We start from the raw sequence: 21105 nt of genomic DNA, 5'->3' as shown, positions 1-21105 counted from the left end.
AAAATGAAAAAATTATTTAAAATAAACTAATTTTTTTGCAAAAAAGAGATTTTAAGTCCGAAAAATATATTTATTAAATGTTTACTGATTAGATGTGGACAAAATAAATTAAAAAATCTGCGAATGTAGAAATTGTTATTTATTTTTCCTAAAATTTTTATGTACGATTTTATGCAAGTATGTATGTTTGGAAAGTGTGGTGAAAGTGGTTGGAGCTCCAATACTAATACAAAAATTCTACCAATACATACTTAGAGTTAGGTACCGAATGACAACTCCTTTACGTACCAACTGGCAAGCCCCAATTTCTTTATATTCTTTGCCTGTTATATTGTTATTTCTACAAATAAATTCAATTAAATACTCACCACGTTTGTTGTTATTTGTACTTCCCCAGATTGTGTGGTGGGCATTTGCATCACAGCCTACAGTGGTGGGAAAAATAATAGAAACGACCTTATTTTATGGTAAAAACAAAATTTTCTCATAAACTACTCACTAGAATTTGATGATTATTATCTCAAATAAAACGTATTTAACTCTTCTTTCATATGATATATATATTTTGTAGATTTTCTTGCTCCATCGTATTTTATTTGTATTCAAAAAATTTGGCATTGGAAAAAATTATAGAAACGATTCATAGTGGTGCATAGGGGACATAAGGTAGGATTTCTTAAATGGAGTTTTTGTAATTAATTTTGAAAATTTTAATTAAAAATTAAGTTCTAAATAGATATATAATAATAAATAATTACCGTTTGATTTATCGTATGGTATCTGCCAGCTAATTCAGGGATCCCACCAAAGAATAATAAGAAGTTGGACTATGACATTGTTTTACATCTATAACATCTCTCACAATACACTTTCGCGAAAATATGGAGATAATTTCACTTCTTACACATTTTCTTACACACACAACAGATTTTTTAACTTTTTTGCGCATTTTTACACCGTTAAATGGCCCGAAATAGTTTTAGTTTTATTTTTTGTAAACGAGAAATATATTTTTTTTTTATTTTTTTGACAATTAATTTTTGAGAAATTTAAATAAAACTAGAAAAAAACATAGCAGAAATAAAGAAGGTAGTCTCAATCAAAAAAATTAAATTTAAATAAGTTTTTTTTGACGTTCTCCTTATTTTAAACATTATATACAGAGTTGCCACATGTTAAAAATAATAATGGATTTCAAGAAATATTTTACAAAAATATGTGTAGTTAATTTATCTGAATAAAATGTATGTTATATTAAAGGAAGTTAATTAAATTACTGATTTCCTCTACAAACTTATAAATAAAACACATTTCGGGTTTATTAAGTGAGAATTTTTTTCATATTTTTATTACTGTGTGAATATTTGTTTTCTTTTAAATGACGGTTTAAAAACCTAATTCGGAAAAATGTTCGGCCTAGATAAAATCGTTTAACAATTTTCTTATCTAAAACAATAAATTTAACAAATTTGACATATAATTTGGATTAGTTGACAGTGAGTTTTCATTATATCTTAAAAAATTGAAAATTTGTTGACCTAAAGTTACATCAAGATCTCCTGCCTGAAATTCTAAAATTCTGTCTTCACAGTTTTGTACATTTGTTTCAGAACAAAGAATGTTTTCATTGCGACCTGTTATTAAGTAATTTTTTAGAAAAAAAAATTATATAAAAATGTATAAATATACCTAAAAGATATGATCGAAATCGGTATTTGAATTCTAAAGGAGATGAGTGGTCATGTAATCCTCCCTTTGCGCGGATCGCACTTCTACACCATCCTGGTTCAATTTTGCAGTAAGTATATAATTCATCCCATAGTTTATTCTTAAATGTTCCAGCAAAAGTGGAAGAGCTTTATTGTTTTGGATGATGATAGCCCATATGCCTTGCTAAGGGGTCGGGAATCTTTTTGTGGTTCAGAACATTCCACGAACTTTTGGTTATCTTCGCCTAGTTGTGCACAACGTTTTAGGGCGGTTGCTGTGGTGTGCGAAAAAAGCTTTGTGGCTGTTTTTACTTTTTGTCGAGCTATACAACACAAAGCTTAATTTTAAAATATTTATTCTAAATATATTCCCATTGCATACATACCTGCACCTCTCACATTTAGCATTTCAAGTGATATACTTTTAGAAATACTAAGGTGAAAATTACACAATGAAATTAATTCTTCTATAATTGATTTGGTTAATTTAGTATTTCTATAAAAATATCCATTGTCCCCAAAGTGATTACGCAAAAGTTTTATTAAGTGTGGCACATCAGCAAATACGAAAATCAAATTCATCGGATGGGTGTTTAAATTCTATCAGGGGATATGAGTAAAATCAACTATTTTTAAGAATCGTTGAAACTGAATTAAAATGCCTCGTATTTGCGTTAATCTTTTAAAATAAGTAAATGTTTTGATACATTTCGGTATAATATACCAAAACACACGTATGTCCATAATTTCAGACTAGCTTATTACCTCTCAACTTTATGAACATTTAAACTTTCAAAAACTAAAAAAAATGCTTTGAAATTTATCTGAGTTTTTTCATAAATTTCAAAACTGTACTCTTAGTTCATAACTTACTTACTTTATAAACAAGAGTCACAAGACTTTTGACATTTAAAAATCCTTATAATAATTTCATTAATACTTTTAGGTGCAAATATATACGGTTGTAAACAAATGTAAAGAAAATTTTGCGTTTTTTTATTTTTGTTAGTTGTTTGAATAGTCCATATAATTTGCTTTCTTTTTGTATTATGCCAAAATCCGGTGCGCATTAAAACATTTTTAGCAATTTAAACACATTCTCTATGAATTCATACATAATATTGACCTATAATTAAAATTATGTCTTCTAATTTTGTCAGAAAACAGGGAACAGATGATAAGGATTTTGCTTGGTCATTAAAAAATAATAGAATTTTGCTTATAATTACGAATAATAGAGGTAATCACGGTTAACCGATGCAGAAAAATTTAAGTCAATCCAAAATAAAATTAATTCGATGCAAAAAATTTGATTTTTCCATCTCGGATAATCAAGGTCCTCCTGTATATATTTTACTATACTAATAATTGATTATATTTAAAAACTATGTCATACAAAAAATTAGGCCGATTGGATAACGTTAACAGGTGCCACAACGGCTCTGAAGTTTTCAAGTGCATTTACAAGGGGGAAATATCGATTTTTTTCAGTTTTTGCTCAAATTTGGCCATTTAGTAATAAATTTTGAACTTTGTTGTAAAGGAATCGTAATGTGCACAGAGTAAGCATTTCGGAAAGATATAAATAGAAGGTGTTTTTTCGAATTTTTGAACTTTGGTGTTAAATTATTCCCAAGTGCCTTAAAGGGTTAATCTACCTTTTTTTACTCTATTTTAAATATCGGACTATATACGATAAATTCCAGTCATTTTTGGTAAAGATTGCCGACAAATAAATATTATTTCGATATGGTACACTAAAAATTCCCATATATTGCGAAATTTGACCTTTGAACTCTACAGTTTATGGGTTAAGAATGTCCGATTTTAATAAAACTTCGGATATATATTTTATATTATCTAGACTATAATACTCTGATAATGCTTTATTTAAAATATGCATCAGTAATGAATTAATACGTATTCTCTAAAATATTACAAAAAAAATGCGATTTTCCCGAAATCCGCCGAGTTCAAATCGCAGGTACAGCTAAACTGTGAGAAGTATTGATTTAATTTTTTTATTGTTTAATAGCCTTATCTATTGACCATTAATCCCCATGAGATCTCCTAAAAATTTTGAAATTTGTTTAACAAAGATTCAAAAAAACTGAAAATGGAGATTTGAAACGGCCGTTGAAAAAATCAAACTTTTTTGACCATAGCTAAGAAGATTGCGTTATCTAAACGCAATATTCGAGTAATTATAGATATATTTATGTAACAAAATGTTTTTGTTAGAATATATTCCAAAAAAAAGTATTTTTTGTCACGTTTCGAATTCATGTGCTGTGGGACACGTTAATGGCCTGGGTTTTCAAGCTATCTTTGTGTTTTATATCTTTCCGAAATGCTTACTCTGTGCACATTACGATTCCTTTACAACGAAGTACAAAATTTATTACTAAATGGCCAAATTTGAGCAAAAACTGAAAAAATCGATATTTTCCCTTTGTAAATGCACTTGAAAACTTCAGAGCCGTTGCGGCTCCTGTTAACGTTATCCAATCAGCCTAAATTTTTGTATGACATAGTTTTACAACCCATAGAACAATTCTAGACGGACGGCCTGTCAGACAAAATTTTTTTCCTTCATACAAGCTTGAATCACTTTAATGTACATACCTAGTAGTCATTGGGATAGAATCTCTATCCAATATTGCACGTTTTGAAGTGATTGTAATATCACTTTTAAAGAAATGATCTGAAGAAACCATAGGCTCTTTGGCAAATTTTCTTCGTTGGTTTTGCATCTTTCAAGCCACTGTTGGCGTTTACCCGGTAATATAGGGACTTTAAAAAATCTTACATTGAAATTTTTGCAGAAGTATTTCGTATTTTGGCAGTTCGCGAAAATACAGCTCATATTTATTCTCTAATTAATTTTACAAATTAGTTTTCTAAGATTTTAATATAAATATGATTTTAATTCAAAAGAACAATTTTTAAAATATTTTTCTAACTGAATTGAAATTATTTTTATAAATTTTTTACACAAACTTCAAAGCATATATAGAAACAAAGTATAACAAGTAGTCCGACTCTCTATACTTTGTATAGAAATTTCATTATAAAATGGGAAAAATTAAATTGGAATTTGGAAACTTTTTATCAGCATTTTCATTAACAGTTTTTGGTTTGAAATTTTTTCGTTTGAAAACACAAATTTAATTTTTATGTTAGAATAAAAATAAATAGATTATTTTTGACATAACCCAAGCACTTTTTAAATAAACAAATAAAAATCAGCTGCCTTAACGATTTCAACTTACTTAGTGCATCCTGGGGTCCCACATTCAAAATTTCTTAAATAAAATAAACTGATAATAAAAAAAATTACTTTAAATTGTTGAATTTTATATAAAATTAGTTTTTGAGAAGATTTCCAACCAAAAAAACTTTAGATCCACTTACTTCGAGCAATATTTCAAGTTTTAGGTCCTGGAGGTTAAAATGTGACTTAAATATCAAAGTATCTTGAGTATCTTTTCGAGAAAATTTTGTTGTTGCTGGCTAACTGGGGAATTTTTTTAATGTCTGCTAGATCGCTTAGCCGTCTTTCTGCCTTTGGCAGGAGCAGGTGCTGTAGTTAGGCTTCTTCGCCGAAGGAGTTGTACCTTTCATCGGACTGACAGTTTTAGCAGAGGACATTTTGAGATTTTTACTATCCTTACAGTCTTGATAGCCATTTTCAAAGAGAACGGCTTTACGACCGACAAAGATGGAACTTTTGAGTCGATCTTGCCTGTCTTGTCACATCCCTCGTTGATTGACGGCTACGTCAATCTTTTTGGATATGACGTTCATCGCCCCTCGATTTTGGCGATGTGTGGGGATAATGTGAACTGTTCCATATCCATTGCCTACATGATAGCCTTCTTCTTTAAGTTTGGAGGCAGATTTTGGGTCGATCGCAAAGGTAATTTCTAAAATGTTACCTTTCCTCGGTTCAGTACCTTCCAAATCTCTACTGATAGGTCAGAGTTTTGTCCTTCTATTAGGGATAACACCCTGAATGTTTCCGTTTCGGACTTCTCCGAAAAGTATCCCACATAGATCTCAGCTCTAGGAACTTCATTCTCGGACAGGACTTGGGGTGCAGCTCCAGTCCTGTCTCCGCGTCTCCCCGCTGCGCCACTGAGTTTTGGTCTTTCTGTGGAGGATGGTGCTTTTGGTTCTATGGGATCCGATTTGTCGGCGATAGAGGATGGTGTGTTAGATACAGATTCAATAACGCACCTTCTTGGTCTGTTGGGATAGGTACCTCGGTAGAATTAGGACATGAGTCAACATCAAGCTATCATCCATTAACTAGAGAATGTGAATGGTCCGTAGGCCACCGTAATAAGACACACAAACGTAGTGCCTTTCATCTCATGGCCACGGAACGAATAACGCCCGGGATTACGGGTTTTATCGAGCGTCCACTCTAGATCCGCCATGTTTTGCTGTTATTCGGCAGAGATACCTCCTGCAAGGTGTGACTCTTCTCCTCATGGCTCTCATAGTCGGTAATTGGAATATGAAGAGGATATGTAATCAAATTGATTAGCTATTATTTGTAGCACTCGCTACTTTAGTTTTTAAAGTGAAATTGAAATTTTTTGTAATTATTATTTTTTCTTAATACTTTAGTCAAAACCATCACTAAGAACTTGATTCTTGTTTTTACATTAAAAATAATTAATCGGAATTTGGAGAAGCTAAAACAATTGATTTCGTTTAAATATCGTTAAACCATCGTTTGATCTGAAGGAGCTCTCAGTATCCTGATTATGTCCATTCGCACATAATTTCAAAAATCGTTTAAATGCGTTAAACCATCGTTTGATCTGAATGATCTCTCAGTATCCTGATTATGTCCTTTCGTACATAATTTCAAAAATCAACAAATCATTTGATGTAGATCATTTCTCAGTATGTATAATCAATATCAAATTCTTGTTGTCTTATAACACCGTGCAACAGTCATTTTCACACATGAAAAGATCTATGTGTACAGGAAACTGTGGACCATTAGTATAAACTCTGTATACTCAGTTTTTCATAATCAGCTCTTATGCTCCTGTAAAGGGACTTTAAAGTTTAAAGGATATATGATTTCAAAAGATGGAATTTCACATTTATATAACAAATTTGTTATTAATATTAATATCAAATTAAAATGAGACCCCCTACTTCAAAATAATATTACTTATTTCTATTCATCAGGATTGGAAAAGAAATGGAAGCTTAAAGAAAATTTGTCACAAAAAAAATAGTTAAAAATTTTGTTTCGAAAATGAGACCTTTTTTAAATTTAATTTCTTTTTCGATTTTTTGTCTAAGTGAGTAAAATAAAAATATAGACTGATTCCCAGCTTTCATTTGATACTAATATTAGCATCAACAATGCATATAAATATTTAAAATATTCGTGTGAAATTGTAAGTCCTTTAAACTTTGTAGGCTTTTTATAAGGACATAAGAGCTGATTATAAAAACCGGAGAATGCAGGATATTTTTTAACAAAATATGTTAATCTGGGACATAGTTAAAAACACAAATTATTATTATAAAAAATACAAGTTCAATTAAACTTTATTATAAAGCGCTATTAAAAAATTAAAAATCGTAAATTTAACAAATTTAAAATTAAAATGTAGTATAATGTGTAGGAGATGGGAGATATTGCAATACTAATATTGTGTACATAACTGCATACTGTTATATTAACATATTCGCCTTAAAAAAAATATAGAAATAATGTAGTGTAAGTATGAAAATATTGCATATACAAATTTGTTTTTATTTACCTGAGCAAAGCGTTCCCAAGCGTTTCCACGCCAAATAGGTAGTTTTTCCACTTGAGACACACTTTTGAATTTCCCGTTGAGAGTTCTAGATAAAATAAAATTATATTTATTAACAAGAATTTGAATTTTATCAAAAGAAATTATTTTATAATAAAATAGTTGTTTCAACCACAAATATGTATATTTAAAATGTATGTGTATGTATTTTTGAAATATAATATAAGACTGTTTTGCAATTCGTTTGGAATTATATGATTTATAAAGAAAATACTTGCATTCGCACCGAATTATAAAATAACCTGCCTTAGTGTTAACATACCTTTGCGTAACAATTTGATAAGCTGTTTTTTGACCAACTTGAGGCAAAATTTGCAATTCTTTCATTGATCCTTTATTCAGTAGATCTAAAATTGCTTTACGATGTTTAGTTAAACTAGTCTTGGTATTTGTCGATGCAGAACCGTTACAATAACCATCTATTATAGTATTATTTATTGCATTTCCTTTTGATGATTTATTTAGTTTCTTTACAGTCTTCGATACTTTCTCTCTTTCTGGTTTATCTTCAGTTGTAATACTTTCATTGTGTGTGGCCAAACGTATACTTCGACGTTTGTCTTGATACATTTTTAAAACTGATTTACGCGAACTTCGGCGTAATGATTGATTGGCATTTTCCAGTGAAGTATTATTTGCAATCAATGATTGTTCATCATGATGTCTCGCAGAGATACGAATTGAACGTCGTATAGATTTGTTTAGTACAGTCTTATCAGAGTTTGTAGCACCAGCAAAGAAAGTTTGGGTGAACGATGTTGATGGTTCTGAAGAGTCTTTGCTATTGGTAATTGGACTTGAAGTCTTTGGCCTATGAACTTCTGAAGGAATTTCAGGAATTTTAAATAGATCATCGCTATTGTTAAACTAAAAGAAAAATATTTTTAATATATAATTACTTTACTTAATAGAAATAACTTACTAATTGGCATTTAGCATTGGTTTTCAAAGGACTAATATGGCCATCTTTTTCAGACAGAACTTCCTTCATAATATTTTTAAGTTCCTGGCGTATTGTAGAGGGCAGATTAGTTTGATTTTGTGGAGTTGGTGCAGGGGCGGGAGCAGGTGTTTGAGGCACTAGCGTTTGTAAATTTTTTTGTATCATTTTCATTAGGTTATCTTCCAAATCATTTTTCAACTCTGCTATACACTTGCGTATAATTGGACTAAAACTGAATTCACAATAGTTTAAGAGTTTATTGTATCTATTTTTCTTTTTTTATTAAGTTTACTTACTTTGTGTTTCTTTTGTACGCATGTCCATCGACAGCAGTTGAAGTTGATATATTAAGGCTTAGCAGAGAACCATTTGATTCTAAACTCCGGTTAAACATGGATTCCCGATTATGCGTAGATTCTAATTGACCCATTTTAGGCAAATTCATTTCAACATTTGATAATTTTGGTCTAGAAAATATTCATAATTTCTTGTATTAGACTAAGTGAAAAAAATTTTGTATCGTAATAAATTACTTTTTGTAATTGCTGGATATTTCTGTTTGATTGCATTTATTTACCTCCACCCGTTGCTTTTTTGGAGTACAAAAGGTATTGCTTTTTATGGACGATTTCACTTGTGTGCCATATAGTGTAGAGTAGGAACGTTTTAGTGGCGTAACCTTTGGATTATTTATTTGTAAAGGTTTTGATTTATAAGGTGTCTGCTTTAGTTTGGCATTTTTCTAAAAAAATAACAATAAATAAATACATGTGTAACATTGCGGTTAGAATCAAATTTCGTATTTTTTTAAGTAGTGTCTAAATATATATGATTAAGATTAATTTTAAATTATTAACTTAGAACAATGGAGCATTTGGAACATAGCACATCTAACGAGATTTCTACGGCTGTTATAGAACTTCTCAAAAACTTTTTGGATGCCAAATATGGACCACAAAGTTACAAGTATCAAATTCAAGGAGCTGCTAAAAAGGGTGACAATTATATGGGAGTCGTATACCGCATTACGATAACAACAAACAGTGGCAATAAACAAAGTATAATCCTTAAGGTTCCTCCTTCAAATCCTCTGCAACGAAACCAGTTTTTTGCAAGAGCTGGATTTTTGAGAGAAGCTTTAGCATACGAAAAGGTATCAATAGCTTAAGATTGTATTTAAATATAAGCTTATTTCATGTATTGTGCATATAGTTTCTTCCCCTTGTCGAGGACTTTCAAAAATTAAAGGGTCTTCCCGTAAGCGAAACTTTTTTTGAATACCCTCAATGTTACTTTACGTCAATAGAAGAGTACAATGAAACCATTTGTATGAGTGATTTGCAAATTGATGAGTTTTTTATGCATAACCGTTTTGAGCCACTTACACTTGATCAAGTTGTTCATATAATGGGCATTTATGGTAAATTACATGCAACATCACTTGCTATAAAAGATCAAAATCCAGAAAAAATTAATAGTTTAAAAAATATGAAGGATATATTCGAACAACGCAAGAACGATATTCAGTTAAATGATTACTTCGAAAGTCTGAAGCGAAGTGCTTTGGAGAGTATAGACAAGGAAATGGAACATGTTTATTGGGATAAATTGAATGAGTATTTTAATCGTGGTACATTTTACGAACTTATGCTGACTTTATTGGATTCAAAGTCAAGTGAACCTTACGCTGTAATATGTCATGGTGATTGTTGGATAAATAATGTTATGTTTAAAAAAGAGGTAATTTTCTTTAAACGATTGTTATAATAAATATTAACACCTTTTCCTCATAGAACGGTAAGGTTGTTGATGCCCGTCTTATTGACTGGCAGATAATGCGTTATTCTTCACCCATCATTGATATTATGTACTTTTTAATGTCATGCACTACTAGAGAATTTCGAAAACAGCACTTTCAACAAGTTCTAGATTTTTATCACTGCGCTGTTAGGGAGCATATTAAAAAGTATGTATAGAATTCACTTTTTTTAACTATTCATATCGATATGATGTTGATTTATGATTTACATTTACTAGATTGGGTTCGAATCCGGAAAATCTTTTTGCTCGCTCTGCTTTTAACAGAGAATTTAAGAACAAAGGTGCTATTGGTCTTATCTTTGGTATGATTGTGCTACCTATACTCACTACAAAAAGTGAAGATGTACCAGATTTGGAAAAACTAAGTGAAAAGGTTTCGGCTGGACATTCCACTGATGCAATGGAAGCTGGTTTTGTAGGTGCAAAATCATTACTGTTTAATGAAAGATTACGTGGTATAATTATGGATTCAATTGATTGGGATTTGATTTAAAATTGTATTACTTTTTGTGTTATAAACTTATAAATATACTTTTAACATTATAAAATGTTAATCTCTTACCTTAATATCAGCAATAATATTATTTATTTCTGGTGTATTTTTCAACTGTTTGGCATTTTGGGCAAATCTCAGTGTTGATAAAGTTTCACTTAAATCTTCACGATGTGGGCTAATACATGCCAATAAGGTCAGATATGAATTAGAATTTAAGGATTCTGTTCCAAAAATACAAAAATATATACATTTATTTATAGTCATTAAACTTAATTTTTTAAAACAAGAAGCATAACATTTTCAGAAATGTAGGTTTTACCTTGCAATACAGAACTTAACACACTGTCCCGGTATGGTATCACTTTGCTGCCTGTGGTCATTGCCTGTAAAACTTTTCCAATTGATAGCAACCCTTGGTTTATGTGTACACCTTCTGACATTGCCACACCTTGGTGTCCAGTACGTCTAACACCTTCAGATCCGGCTAAATCAACAATGTTCATACACGATGTAGTTATAGATTCGCCACCACTATCTTTTTGTGTTCTGGAACGAACGTGTATTGTGAATATGGCATGAGAACGTGAACTTTGTGAATTCATTTTAGTGGGACGTACATGGCGGTTTTTATTGCCTTGCATTAGTATAGCGTGACAATCATCAAGATTATTTAAAGTTTTACGAGTTCCTCCGGTATATTTGTAACCTAAAATTTATACTGTTTTAAATAACTTTTACTTATTCTGCAAATAAATTATCTGTGCGTTATATACCGAATCCTGTATACCCATCAACAAAGCATATTTTAATAAATATATTATTTTTATACCCTACACCACTATAATGGGAAGGGTATTATGCATTTGAGCTCATGTTTGTAACACCCAAAAATAACACTTCTATAGCTACTTGAATTATACTAATCGGCTCAGAATCACTTAGTCAATTTTGATTTAGTCTGTCCGTTCGTCTATGTATACATGTACATAAATCTTGTGCGCAAGATACAGGTCGCAATTTTGAAAATAATTTGATGAAATATTATTTATATATATATATATATATATATATATATATATATATATATATATATATATATATATATTTTTTTTTTTTTTTTTTTTTTTTGGCGTAAGGACAAAGTCTATTAAAAATGTTAAATATTGGTTCATTATTTCCGAATATGGCCCTGAAATCTGCAATTTGTTTTTCAGAAAATAACGTGAACGTACATGGTTAGGTTGTCCATATAATGGTTACCTTGTAACGGTTCCTGCGATCCCACCTATAGGACATTATCAGGCCTATACTGAATAATAAATTCCCTGACAGTTTATTCCCTCTCCTATACCTAAAGCACGCAAAGGAAACAAACTCCCGGTGAATAAAAATTCATAATTACCTGAATATATAAAGCAGCTATCATTTAAGATATTAATCATTAAATTCTAATAGAAAATTAAAAATTCTCCATTAGAGTGATCCAAGCTTGTTTGAAGGAAAAAATATTTTATCCGACAGGCCGTTCCCCCCTCTCTGGAATTGTTCTATGGGTTGTAAAACTATGTCATGCAAAAAATTATGCTGATATGATAACGTTAACAGGTGCCGCAACGGCTCTGAAGTTACCAATTGCATTTACAAGGGGAAAAAATAAATTTTTTTCAGTTTATCCTAAAATTTTGCCAGTTAGTAATAAATTTTGCACTTTATTGTAAAGGAACAGCAATGTACACATAATAAGCATTTCGGTAAGATATAAAACATATATGTACATTAGAGTGCTCCAAAAAAAACGAAGTTGCGAATTTTGCCCGTCCCCCTCTAGAATTGTTCCATGGGTCGTAAAACTATGTCATATAAAAAATTAGTCTGATAGGATTACGTTAACAGGTGCCCCAACGGCACTGAAGTTTCCAAGTGCATTTAAAAGGGGGAAAATCGATTTTTTTCAGTTTTAGCTAAATTTTGCCACTTAATAATTAATATTGCACTTCATTATATAGGAATCGCAATGTACACATAAGCATTTCGAAAAGATGTAAGACACAAATATTGGTTGAAAAATTTAAAAGTTATTGCAAATTCCCCAGATCATTAACGTGTCTCACAGCACATGAATTCGAAATGTAAAAAAAATAAATTTTTTTAGGATATATTCAAAGAGTTTAAAATGCTCATAGCATTTATATTAAGTTACAATTACATTAAAAACGCAAAAAACAATTATTTAATTTATTTGAATAAAATTAAAATACTAGATTTGTTTACTCGGTTTTAAAACGAGAAATTTTATGAGAATTCGTTTTTAAACGAGAAATTTACTCGGATTCGGTTTACACAACAGCCAGGATTATTGATTTCTTAAAATTTTGACATATAGGAAAAAAAAATTGTTAATTAACCATCGCTTATAGCCATCTTCAAATATATACACTATCGGACAAAATAAAGTGCAAAAGTTCTCTGGAGAAGAGCCCCCCCACGTCTAAAGACGCGCCTAAACGGCAACGTTCTGAGGAGGAGACTAATCTTCAGGGCCAGCAGCCCGGGACAAAACGTCCGAAACCGTTGCCCCCCAAGCCGCATGACAGGACCCTCGGTGAAGTGGCTGAGAACCAATTCACGCGTGCTGTCATCGACAGGGGTGACATAGATGGCGCTATGTCTCCATCTAGATGGGACATAGTGCGAAAAAAGCTGATGGGGGTGTTCTGGGAAGTTCTTAAACAGAACCCTGGTCCCCCCACAGTGTGTGGACGGCGGTTGGTTTCACAATAGAGTGAAGCTAATGGCCTGTTCGAACGAGCGCTCAGCTTTGCTCCTGAAGCAAGCTGTGTCGCTGATAAAGGATCCGTGGGACGGCGCTATGCTGGAAGTGGTCTCTGTGGACGAGATCCCACGAAGGCCTAGATCCACCGCTAGGGTTTCTCAACCTGTAGGCAGCTCCAGAAGGATTGTTGTGATCCTGAACCAAGAGTCATTGGGGCCGCTTCCCTAGAGACAAGGGAAGGTCTACTAGGGTTTCGAGTCGATCTTCCTTCGTGTCTACCGACGCGACGACAAGGGACTATTGGAACAGGATGATCCCGATCCTGATCAATCCGCTGCTGATATGTCTTGCGACGAGACTGACCTTTCGCTGAGTCAATCAACTTCTAAGTTGGTTAAGGAGGGGGAAGAGTCAGTTGACGAGGACGATCTCCTTGCCTTTGACAAGGAGGACGCCAATGTCACAGTGTTGCGTAAAGACAAAAAAGGAGATGGTGAGAGTAACCCAAATTAATCTCCACCACTCCAAGGCAGCCTCGGCTGCACTCCGAATGGGCGTAAGTGGGGAGGAGCTCGCCCTAGTCCAGGAGCCCTGAATTCCCCAAGAGAGGGTGAGTGGACTAGGCATGAAAAGCTATAAGCTACTGTACGCAAAAGGATCTGGTAAGATTCGATCCTGTATAGTATCCAAAAGCATTCTCAACATCTTCATTCTTTCTGATTTCAGCCACCGTAGCAGCCATATGGGAGACCAGTGTAGGTGCTATATTAGTTATCTCGGCGTACATGGCTCACGACCACAGCGACCAGCCACCAAACAACCTGGTTTGCAGATCCATAGAGATGGCAAATTTGAAGAGTATGCCGATCATCATGGGGGCTGATGCAAATGCCCATCACACTGTCTGGGGTAGCTCGGACATAAACGCTAGAGGTAAGTCAATCTTTAACTTCATTCTAAGCAATAATCTTGATATTCTAAACTCAGGCTCCGAACCGATCTTTATTGTTTCAAACAGAAGGGAGTTCTTGATATTACGCTGGTTATTTCCATGCATCATGATAGGATAAGGGGATGGAGAGTCTCAAGTGACTGCTCTTTCTCTGACCATCAGTACATCGATTTTAAAATCGTAGTTGACAAAGTGGCCCCAAAGACCTTTACAAACAGGAGACGAACAGACTGGGAAATGCAAATAGGGCTAATCTCACGTTCACTGCAGGATGTACCGATCATCGAAAACCGATCGGATGTAGAAAACGCGGTTGAAACCATAAATCAAGCTTTCAAACACGCGACTTCGCTGTTTTGCAAACACAACATGCATAAAGGCAGATACAGGGCCCCATGGTGGTCTGCTGACATTGCGAAATCTCGGAAAGAGACGCATACTGTTTAACGAGGCAAAGAGAACAGGTAAACCGTTTTACAAACCTGGTTAGAAATGCAAAGCGCAAATCCTGGAGAACCTTCTGTAGCGGCGTGGAGGGTTCTTCTGAGACCAGCCGTCTTCGCAAAATCTCATCATCTACTCCTCCTGTCCCAAGTTTCATTCAGAAATCATGTGGTAGTTGGACGACCAGTAGCCAAGAAACCTTAGAAGTTTTAATGGCCACTCACTTTCCAGGTTGTCAATCTCCGGCAAACGGGATTGATATGCAGTTTACAAATCTCCCAGCTGATACAGGAATATCCATAAATATAGGATCAACTGGGCGATAAAAAGTTTCGACCCCTACAAATCACCGGGTCCTGACGATGTTATACCTGCGGATTTTTCAACACAATGCTGTCCATCTCATGCCTTGGCTAATGCGGATATATGATGCCTGTCTAAAATGGTCTTATATACCCGAACCTTGGACCAAGTGCACAGTATTTTTCATTCCAAAAGGAGGAAAGATCTCACACACGAAGCCAAAGGATTTCAAACCAATTAGTCTATCTTCCTTTCTTCTCAAAACTTTGGAAAGGATAATTGACCTGCATCTCAGAATGCAGATCAAACCTAACCATTTATCAGCGTCTCAACATGCTTACATGAAGGAAAAATCTGTTGAGACTGCATTACACTCGCTAGTATGTCACATTGAAAAGACAATAGCGCAAGGGGAATATACACTTGTTGCCTTCTTGGACATCGAGGGGGCTTTCAACAATGTTCACCCTGAGTCGACAACAACGGCCCTAGCTGGTCTGGTCATAAACCAACCAATAACAGCTTTTATCAAGAGATTATTGACCCAACGGATCATTATCTCCGAAATGGGAAATGTCACAAACAAATGTCACAAAAGTGGGAAATCGCGGTACCCCACAAGGTGGAGTTCTATCCCCACTTCTGTAGAACCTAGCGTTGAACCCACTTCTCATGAATCTTAGATCTATGGGATATAAGGTAATAGCGTATGCAGACGATGTGTCTGTAGTAGTATCTGGCAAATATCTGGATACTATATCGCAAAGGATGGAGACTGCACTCAAGTCACTCAGCACATGGAGCGTCGTTGTTGTTGTAACAGCTTAAACTATACAATTTTAATCCGGGGGTTCTGTATTTAGGTCCAGGCCAAGAAATTGGGCTACTTCAACAGGGTTAGTCCATAAATCCATTGGGCTAAGTGAAGTAGGGTGGGCTGGACAGTTGAAAATGTGGTGGGTATCATGGGGACCCTGTCCACAAGATGGGCATATATTGGGGACGGCACGGTCTATGCGGGACCAGTAGGCGTTGAGCCTGTTGCTCCATCCCGATCTCAGTTGTGCCAGAGCAACTCTTGTTTTCCGCGGCAGGTTCTTCTCTATTTCTGCTATGGGCGGTGGGCGACCTCCAAGAACGACATTCATGCGGTAACCTGAAACCGCGGTATTGATGGCGTCTCTATGAATGTCGTTCAAAGCTGCTGTATACGAAGTCCGATCTAAGGGATCCTGAACATAACTTCGTATGCTCTCTTCGTATACACGAAGGTCCTTCCTGACATGCCTCGGGGGAGCATCCAACTGTGTGATGTTAAAGTTGGGATGACTCCTCCGGTGACATCCCAGGAGGAACTGTTTGGTCAGCATGACATTATGTTCCTTGACTGGGAGGACCTTCGTTTCCTCATGTAGATGGTGTTCTGAGGTTATTTGCATGCAGCCCGTTACAGTCCTTAGGGCAGCATTTTGGCTAACAACTACACATGGAGCGTCGTCAGTGGCCTTGGTGTAAATCCATCGAAAACGGAACTTGTTCTCTTTACTAAGAAGTACAAGATACCCACCTTCACTCTCCCACGATTGAATGGGGTTGAATTGAAGTTATCAGATAGTGTTAAATATCTGGGAGTTATCCTGGATTCAAAACTATCATGGCATTTGAACACTCAATCTAGGATGTAAAAAGCGGCTGCGGCCTTATACTCGTGTAAAAGAGCAATTGATAAATCATGGGGCATAAACCCTAAGAACACCAAATGGCTCTTTGACATGGCAGTCAAGCCCATACTACTGTATGGTGCACTTGTGTGGTGGAAGTCTGTACAAAAGTCATACATCAGCTCTGTTGATAACGGGGGCCTTTCGCACCACCCATGATGGGATGGCTACCTATTGATCTAATGGCTCAAGAGGTTGCCCTCAACGCGGCCATTAGACTCAATACAATTGGTATGTGGCATATGATTCAGTCAGGTCACTCTGCCATTCTCAATTGTCTAGGAGAGATCCCTGACAATATCGACTATTGCATCGCCAAACCGTCTTTTGATGGTAGCTCTTCAGTGACTATCCAACACGATCCAAATGTGATGGAAACAATCCTCCATGACGGATCGTATAAGGTGTTCACCGATGGCTCAAAATCAAACGATGGTGTAGGCGGTGGCTTTTACATAGTTACATAGGAAGTCTCCTTCAAGCTTCCTGACCAATGTAGCGTTCTTCAGGCTGAATTATCAGCCATAAAACGGGCTGCAAATTGGCACAGGTTTTATCGAATATACGGTGCTAATATTCGAATTTATACCGACAGCCAGGCAGCCCTTAAGGTTCTAATTGGTGTCTACACGACATCAAACTTTGTCCTAGAATGCCGGGCATCCCTTAACGAGATGGCGAAACATTCCACAATAGAACTGTATTGGATTCCAGGACATCAACAAATTACTGGCAATACCATCGTGGACTCTCTTGCCAAGTTAGGTTCCTCGCTTGCAAGAGAGCATACCGACCCTTTTGTCGGTATACCGATTTCAACCTGCAAACGCTCGATACGTGAAAGCCTATACGAGCTTGCGCAATGCAGATGGACGAATGAGGCCACCTGTAGACAGGCAAGGATCATGTGGCCATCTTACAGCCCACAGAGATCCCAAGCCCTTTTCTACATTCCAAGAGTTAATCTACGGAACTTAACGGCAGTGGTAACTGGCCACAGGCCTTTCGGACTCCATGCAGGAAGACTGAACATACCCAGTAACGACTTATGCAGGATGAAGAGGAAGAAGAGAGTATAAACCACTTCCTCTGTCATTGTACCGCCCTAGCTGATCACAGAATGGGTCTGCTAGGTAGCAATTTTCTGCGTGACTTATAGGATTTATCAGAGGTCAATATCCGAAAGATAGATTCCTATATTCGTGCGACAAACTGTTTTGGTCTAAGTGTACTAATACGCTGACCGTTTTCCCTCGTTTCAAAAAGGGATCAAATACTGGACCCAAGAGTGTCCCCAGCGATGACATCGCGAGGACGACCTGCCTACCTAACCTAACCTCTGGGAAAGTATTCAGTTAAAGTTTTCTTACAATCCAATACGGCCTTAGATTTAATTCTATCACCTGATATCGCCCTAATTGCCTTCTAGATGTCGGTGAATATATTAAGGGCTGTGGGCTCAATATTTATTCTAATCCAATTTACACATTCCGTTATTGCTCGGACTTCTGCCTGGAAGCTTGTGTTATGATTAGGTAAACGGTCGAATATTTCTGTTTCTGGGTCTTCAATGTAGAATTAGATTTAGAGTCATCCGTAAAACAAGGGATTCGTACTGGTATTTGATCTAATGTTCCGCTTAACCAATACATTCTATCTGGGATCAGCTATGTGATCAGCAACGTCCGATGATTCGTGTATATCCTTCCAATGTGTCCAGTATACATTTATGACGTAACCGCTTTTGGCCAGTTCGCCTAAAGTAAAGAGAAGTGCGGCTGTAATCGGCCGCCTCATATCTTAAAAATGTTTCAATAGGTAGAATATCTAGCAAAGTTTCCAAAGCTTTGGTTGAAGTAATACACATGGCACCACTTATACCCAAGCAGCATGTACGCTCCCTGTAGTAGTTTGATATTACACTTTTTGTCCAAAGCAGTCCACCAGCATAGCACTAGCATAGCAAGAATTGGTCTGATTACACTTTTATAAAGACAATTTGTCATTGTAGGACTAAGACCCCATTTCATGTCTATAGTTCTCCTACATATCGCCCAGCACCGATGTGCCTTGATCGTATCCTCTATGTGGTGTCTACATTTAATTTCCTAAGTACCTAACTTTGTCTGTCACCGGTATCTTCTTGCCCAGGAAGAAGAATTTTTTGTCTTTCTTGTGAAGAGACAGATTTCTCTCTTCACCGTTTTAACAGAATTATTTTTTTTAATTTTAGTTTTGTTTTGAAACAATATAATATATACAATATGGGGTATCGTTTGAAAGCTGCGTCCAATGATGTATTAATCATAAATAATCGTCTGATCATAATTGTCATTTTCCAAAAAATTAAAAATTGTTAGGTTTTTCATTAATCATTATCATTAATATAAATAAATGAATGCACAACTGAACGTGGCTTCAAAGAACCTTTCAAATGATACCAAATATGTATTCTTTGTTTAAGAAAAAACTGTCAAATTTAAAAAAATAACTGAAAAGGAACTTTTTTTGTAACCGGTCCAGTTTACGAACGGCCACCGATAGACTAGAAATATTGTGGGAACCATCATAAAAGAAAACAAAGTTTTTTAAAGCTGGATATAATATTGAATTGAACATGAAAAATCCTGTCCCCTATGACATTTTCTTGAAAACTTTCCAGCTCACGAACGGACAACACTGAACCCAAAATATTTTGGGGAACATCATATTACATAAGGGCGAATATTTTGAGAGGCTAACTCAATCACCATTTTTTGTGAATCGGTCGAATGTGCATTTGTTTCATTTTATGAGCAAACAAAAATCAGTGAGAATGAAGGAAATTTATGGAAAATAATTTTTACCATATGTAAGGCGTTGTAAAAATGTTTTTCTCGAAAGTGCAGGATAGATAACAATTTTAAGGAAACGTAATATATTATAAAAAAATATTTATATACAAATTTTAATATTATATTTTATGAAAATTAAATTTTCAAATTTTTCTTATCGCATGTGACATTACATACCTTTGGCAATAATTGGTTCATTTGTATTTTCTCCTAATAAATCGTAAACCTTTTCATTGTAAATTTCAATGAATGATGCTAAAATCTCCATTTTTGTTGATGAATTATTAACAAGTTTCTTATTTTCTTCATTTTCTGAAATTAAGTCCGCAGTTGAAAATATTTCTTTCAAACACCGTGGAATAACCCCAACATCTTCCCCATCAAAACTCTAAATACAAAAAAAAAATATTAGATTGAAAAATTTTTTAACACAATTATATGTACCTTAGAATCAAGTCCCATAGTGTAAGATTTACCAGTGCCGGTTTGACCATATGCCAAGGCAGTACAGTTGAATCCCAGCTTCAGATTGACCACCAGCGGCTTAATCAAACTGTCAAAAATCTCTTTCTGAGTTACGGCTGGTCCCAAAACATGATCAAATGTAAAAACTGCTTCGTTAACAATTATGTTCTTAGAAATTATAATATATTAATAACAATTTTTTAATAAAAATATTTATACAATATTCGCTTACATTTCCATTGGGATGATAAGTAATAACACTAGATTGAAAATTATTTTTTAAATGTTCTCTAGCTGGCCTTTCGCGCACTGCTATTTTTACGGCACTATTATCACTAATATTACTCATAATTATTATTTCATTCAATTAATTAAAAAAATTAAAAATACGTATTGTAAAATTAAATTTATAAATTTTCAAATTTCTGCAAGCGTCCTTTTTTGACGTTTTAATTAGTGATGCCAATTCGATTATTTACTACTCGAAATCAAAGTATATTAATATACTTTGACCAAAATCTTTAAAGCGATTTTAAAGTCAATTTAGCGAAAAATTTTAAATATTAAATTCTAGCGATTTCATTAATAATATTACAATGTTACCAGATTTTTGACGATAATTTAGTGCCGGTTCACTTTCGAATAATCGAACAATCGACTTTTTGTCGAAAAAAGTCGATAAGTCAAAAAGTCGAAGTCGAAAAAAGTCGAAAAGTCGTAAAAAGTCGAAAAGTCAGAAAAAGTCGAAAAAAGTCGGAAACTCGAAAATAGTAGAAAAAAGTAAAAATAGTC

At 34.5% G+C, this 21105-nt stretch overlaps 2 protein-coding genes across 2 annotated transcripts; one reads left to right on the top strand and one right to left on the bottom strand.

Moving 5' to 3' along the window:
- Positions 1-7258: 7258 nt before the first annotated feature.
- LOC119599665 (kinesin-like protein Nod) lies at positions 7259-20779 on the bottom strand. Its single transcript, XM_037949539.1, has 11 exons — positions 20546-20779; positions 20293-20481; positions 20026-20236; positions 11141-11527; positions 10888-11042; positions 9038-9246; positions 8801-8971; positions 8484-8736; positions 7824-8428; positions 7505-7589; positions 7259-7433 (listed from the first exon to the last, which is right to left on the bottom strand). Exons 1-11 carry the CDS (start codon positions 20660-20662, stop codon positions 7416-7418), a joined length of 2400 nt encoding a protein of 799 aa, XP_037805467.1. The 5' UTR covers positions 20663-20779; the 3' UTR covers positions 7259-7415.
- Positions 9366-10895, top strand: LOC119599672. Its single transcript, XM_037949551.1, has 4 exons — positions 9366-9657; positions 9717-10244; positions 10298-10470; positions 10542-10895. Exons 1-4 carry the CDS (start codon positions 9370-9372, stop codon positions 10816-10818), a joined length of 1266 nt encoding a protein of 421 aa, XP_037805479.1. The 5' UTR covers positions 9366-9369; the 3' UTR covers positions 10819-10895.
- Positions 20780-21105: the final 326 nt, after the last annotated feature.

This window comes from Lucilia sericata, unplaced genomic scaffold (genome assembly GCF_015586225.1).
Source record: "Lucilia sericata isolate MDLA Ls3-8-SP2 unplaced genomic scaffold, ASM1558622v1 Contig000003F_arrow, whole genome shotgun sequence".
In the NCBI taxonomy this organism is placed as follows: Eukaryota; Metazoa; Arthropoda; class Insecta; order Diptera; family Calliphoridae; genus Lucilia; species Lucilia sericata.
Note: the sequence above shows the minus strand (reverse complement) of the source record. Positions and strands in the feature narration are given on the sequence as shown.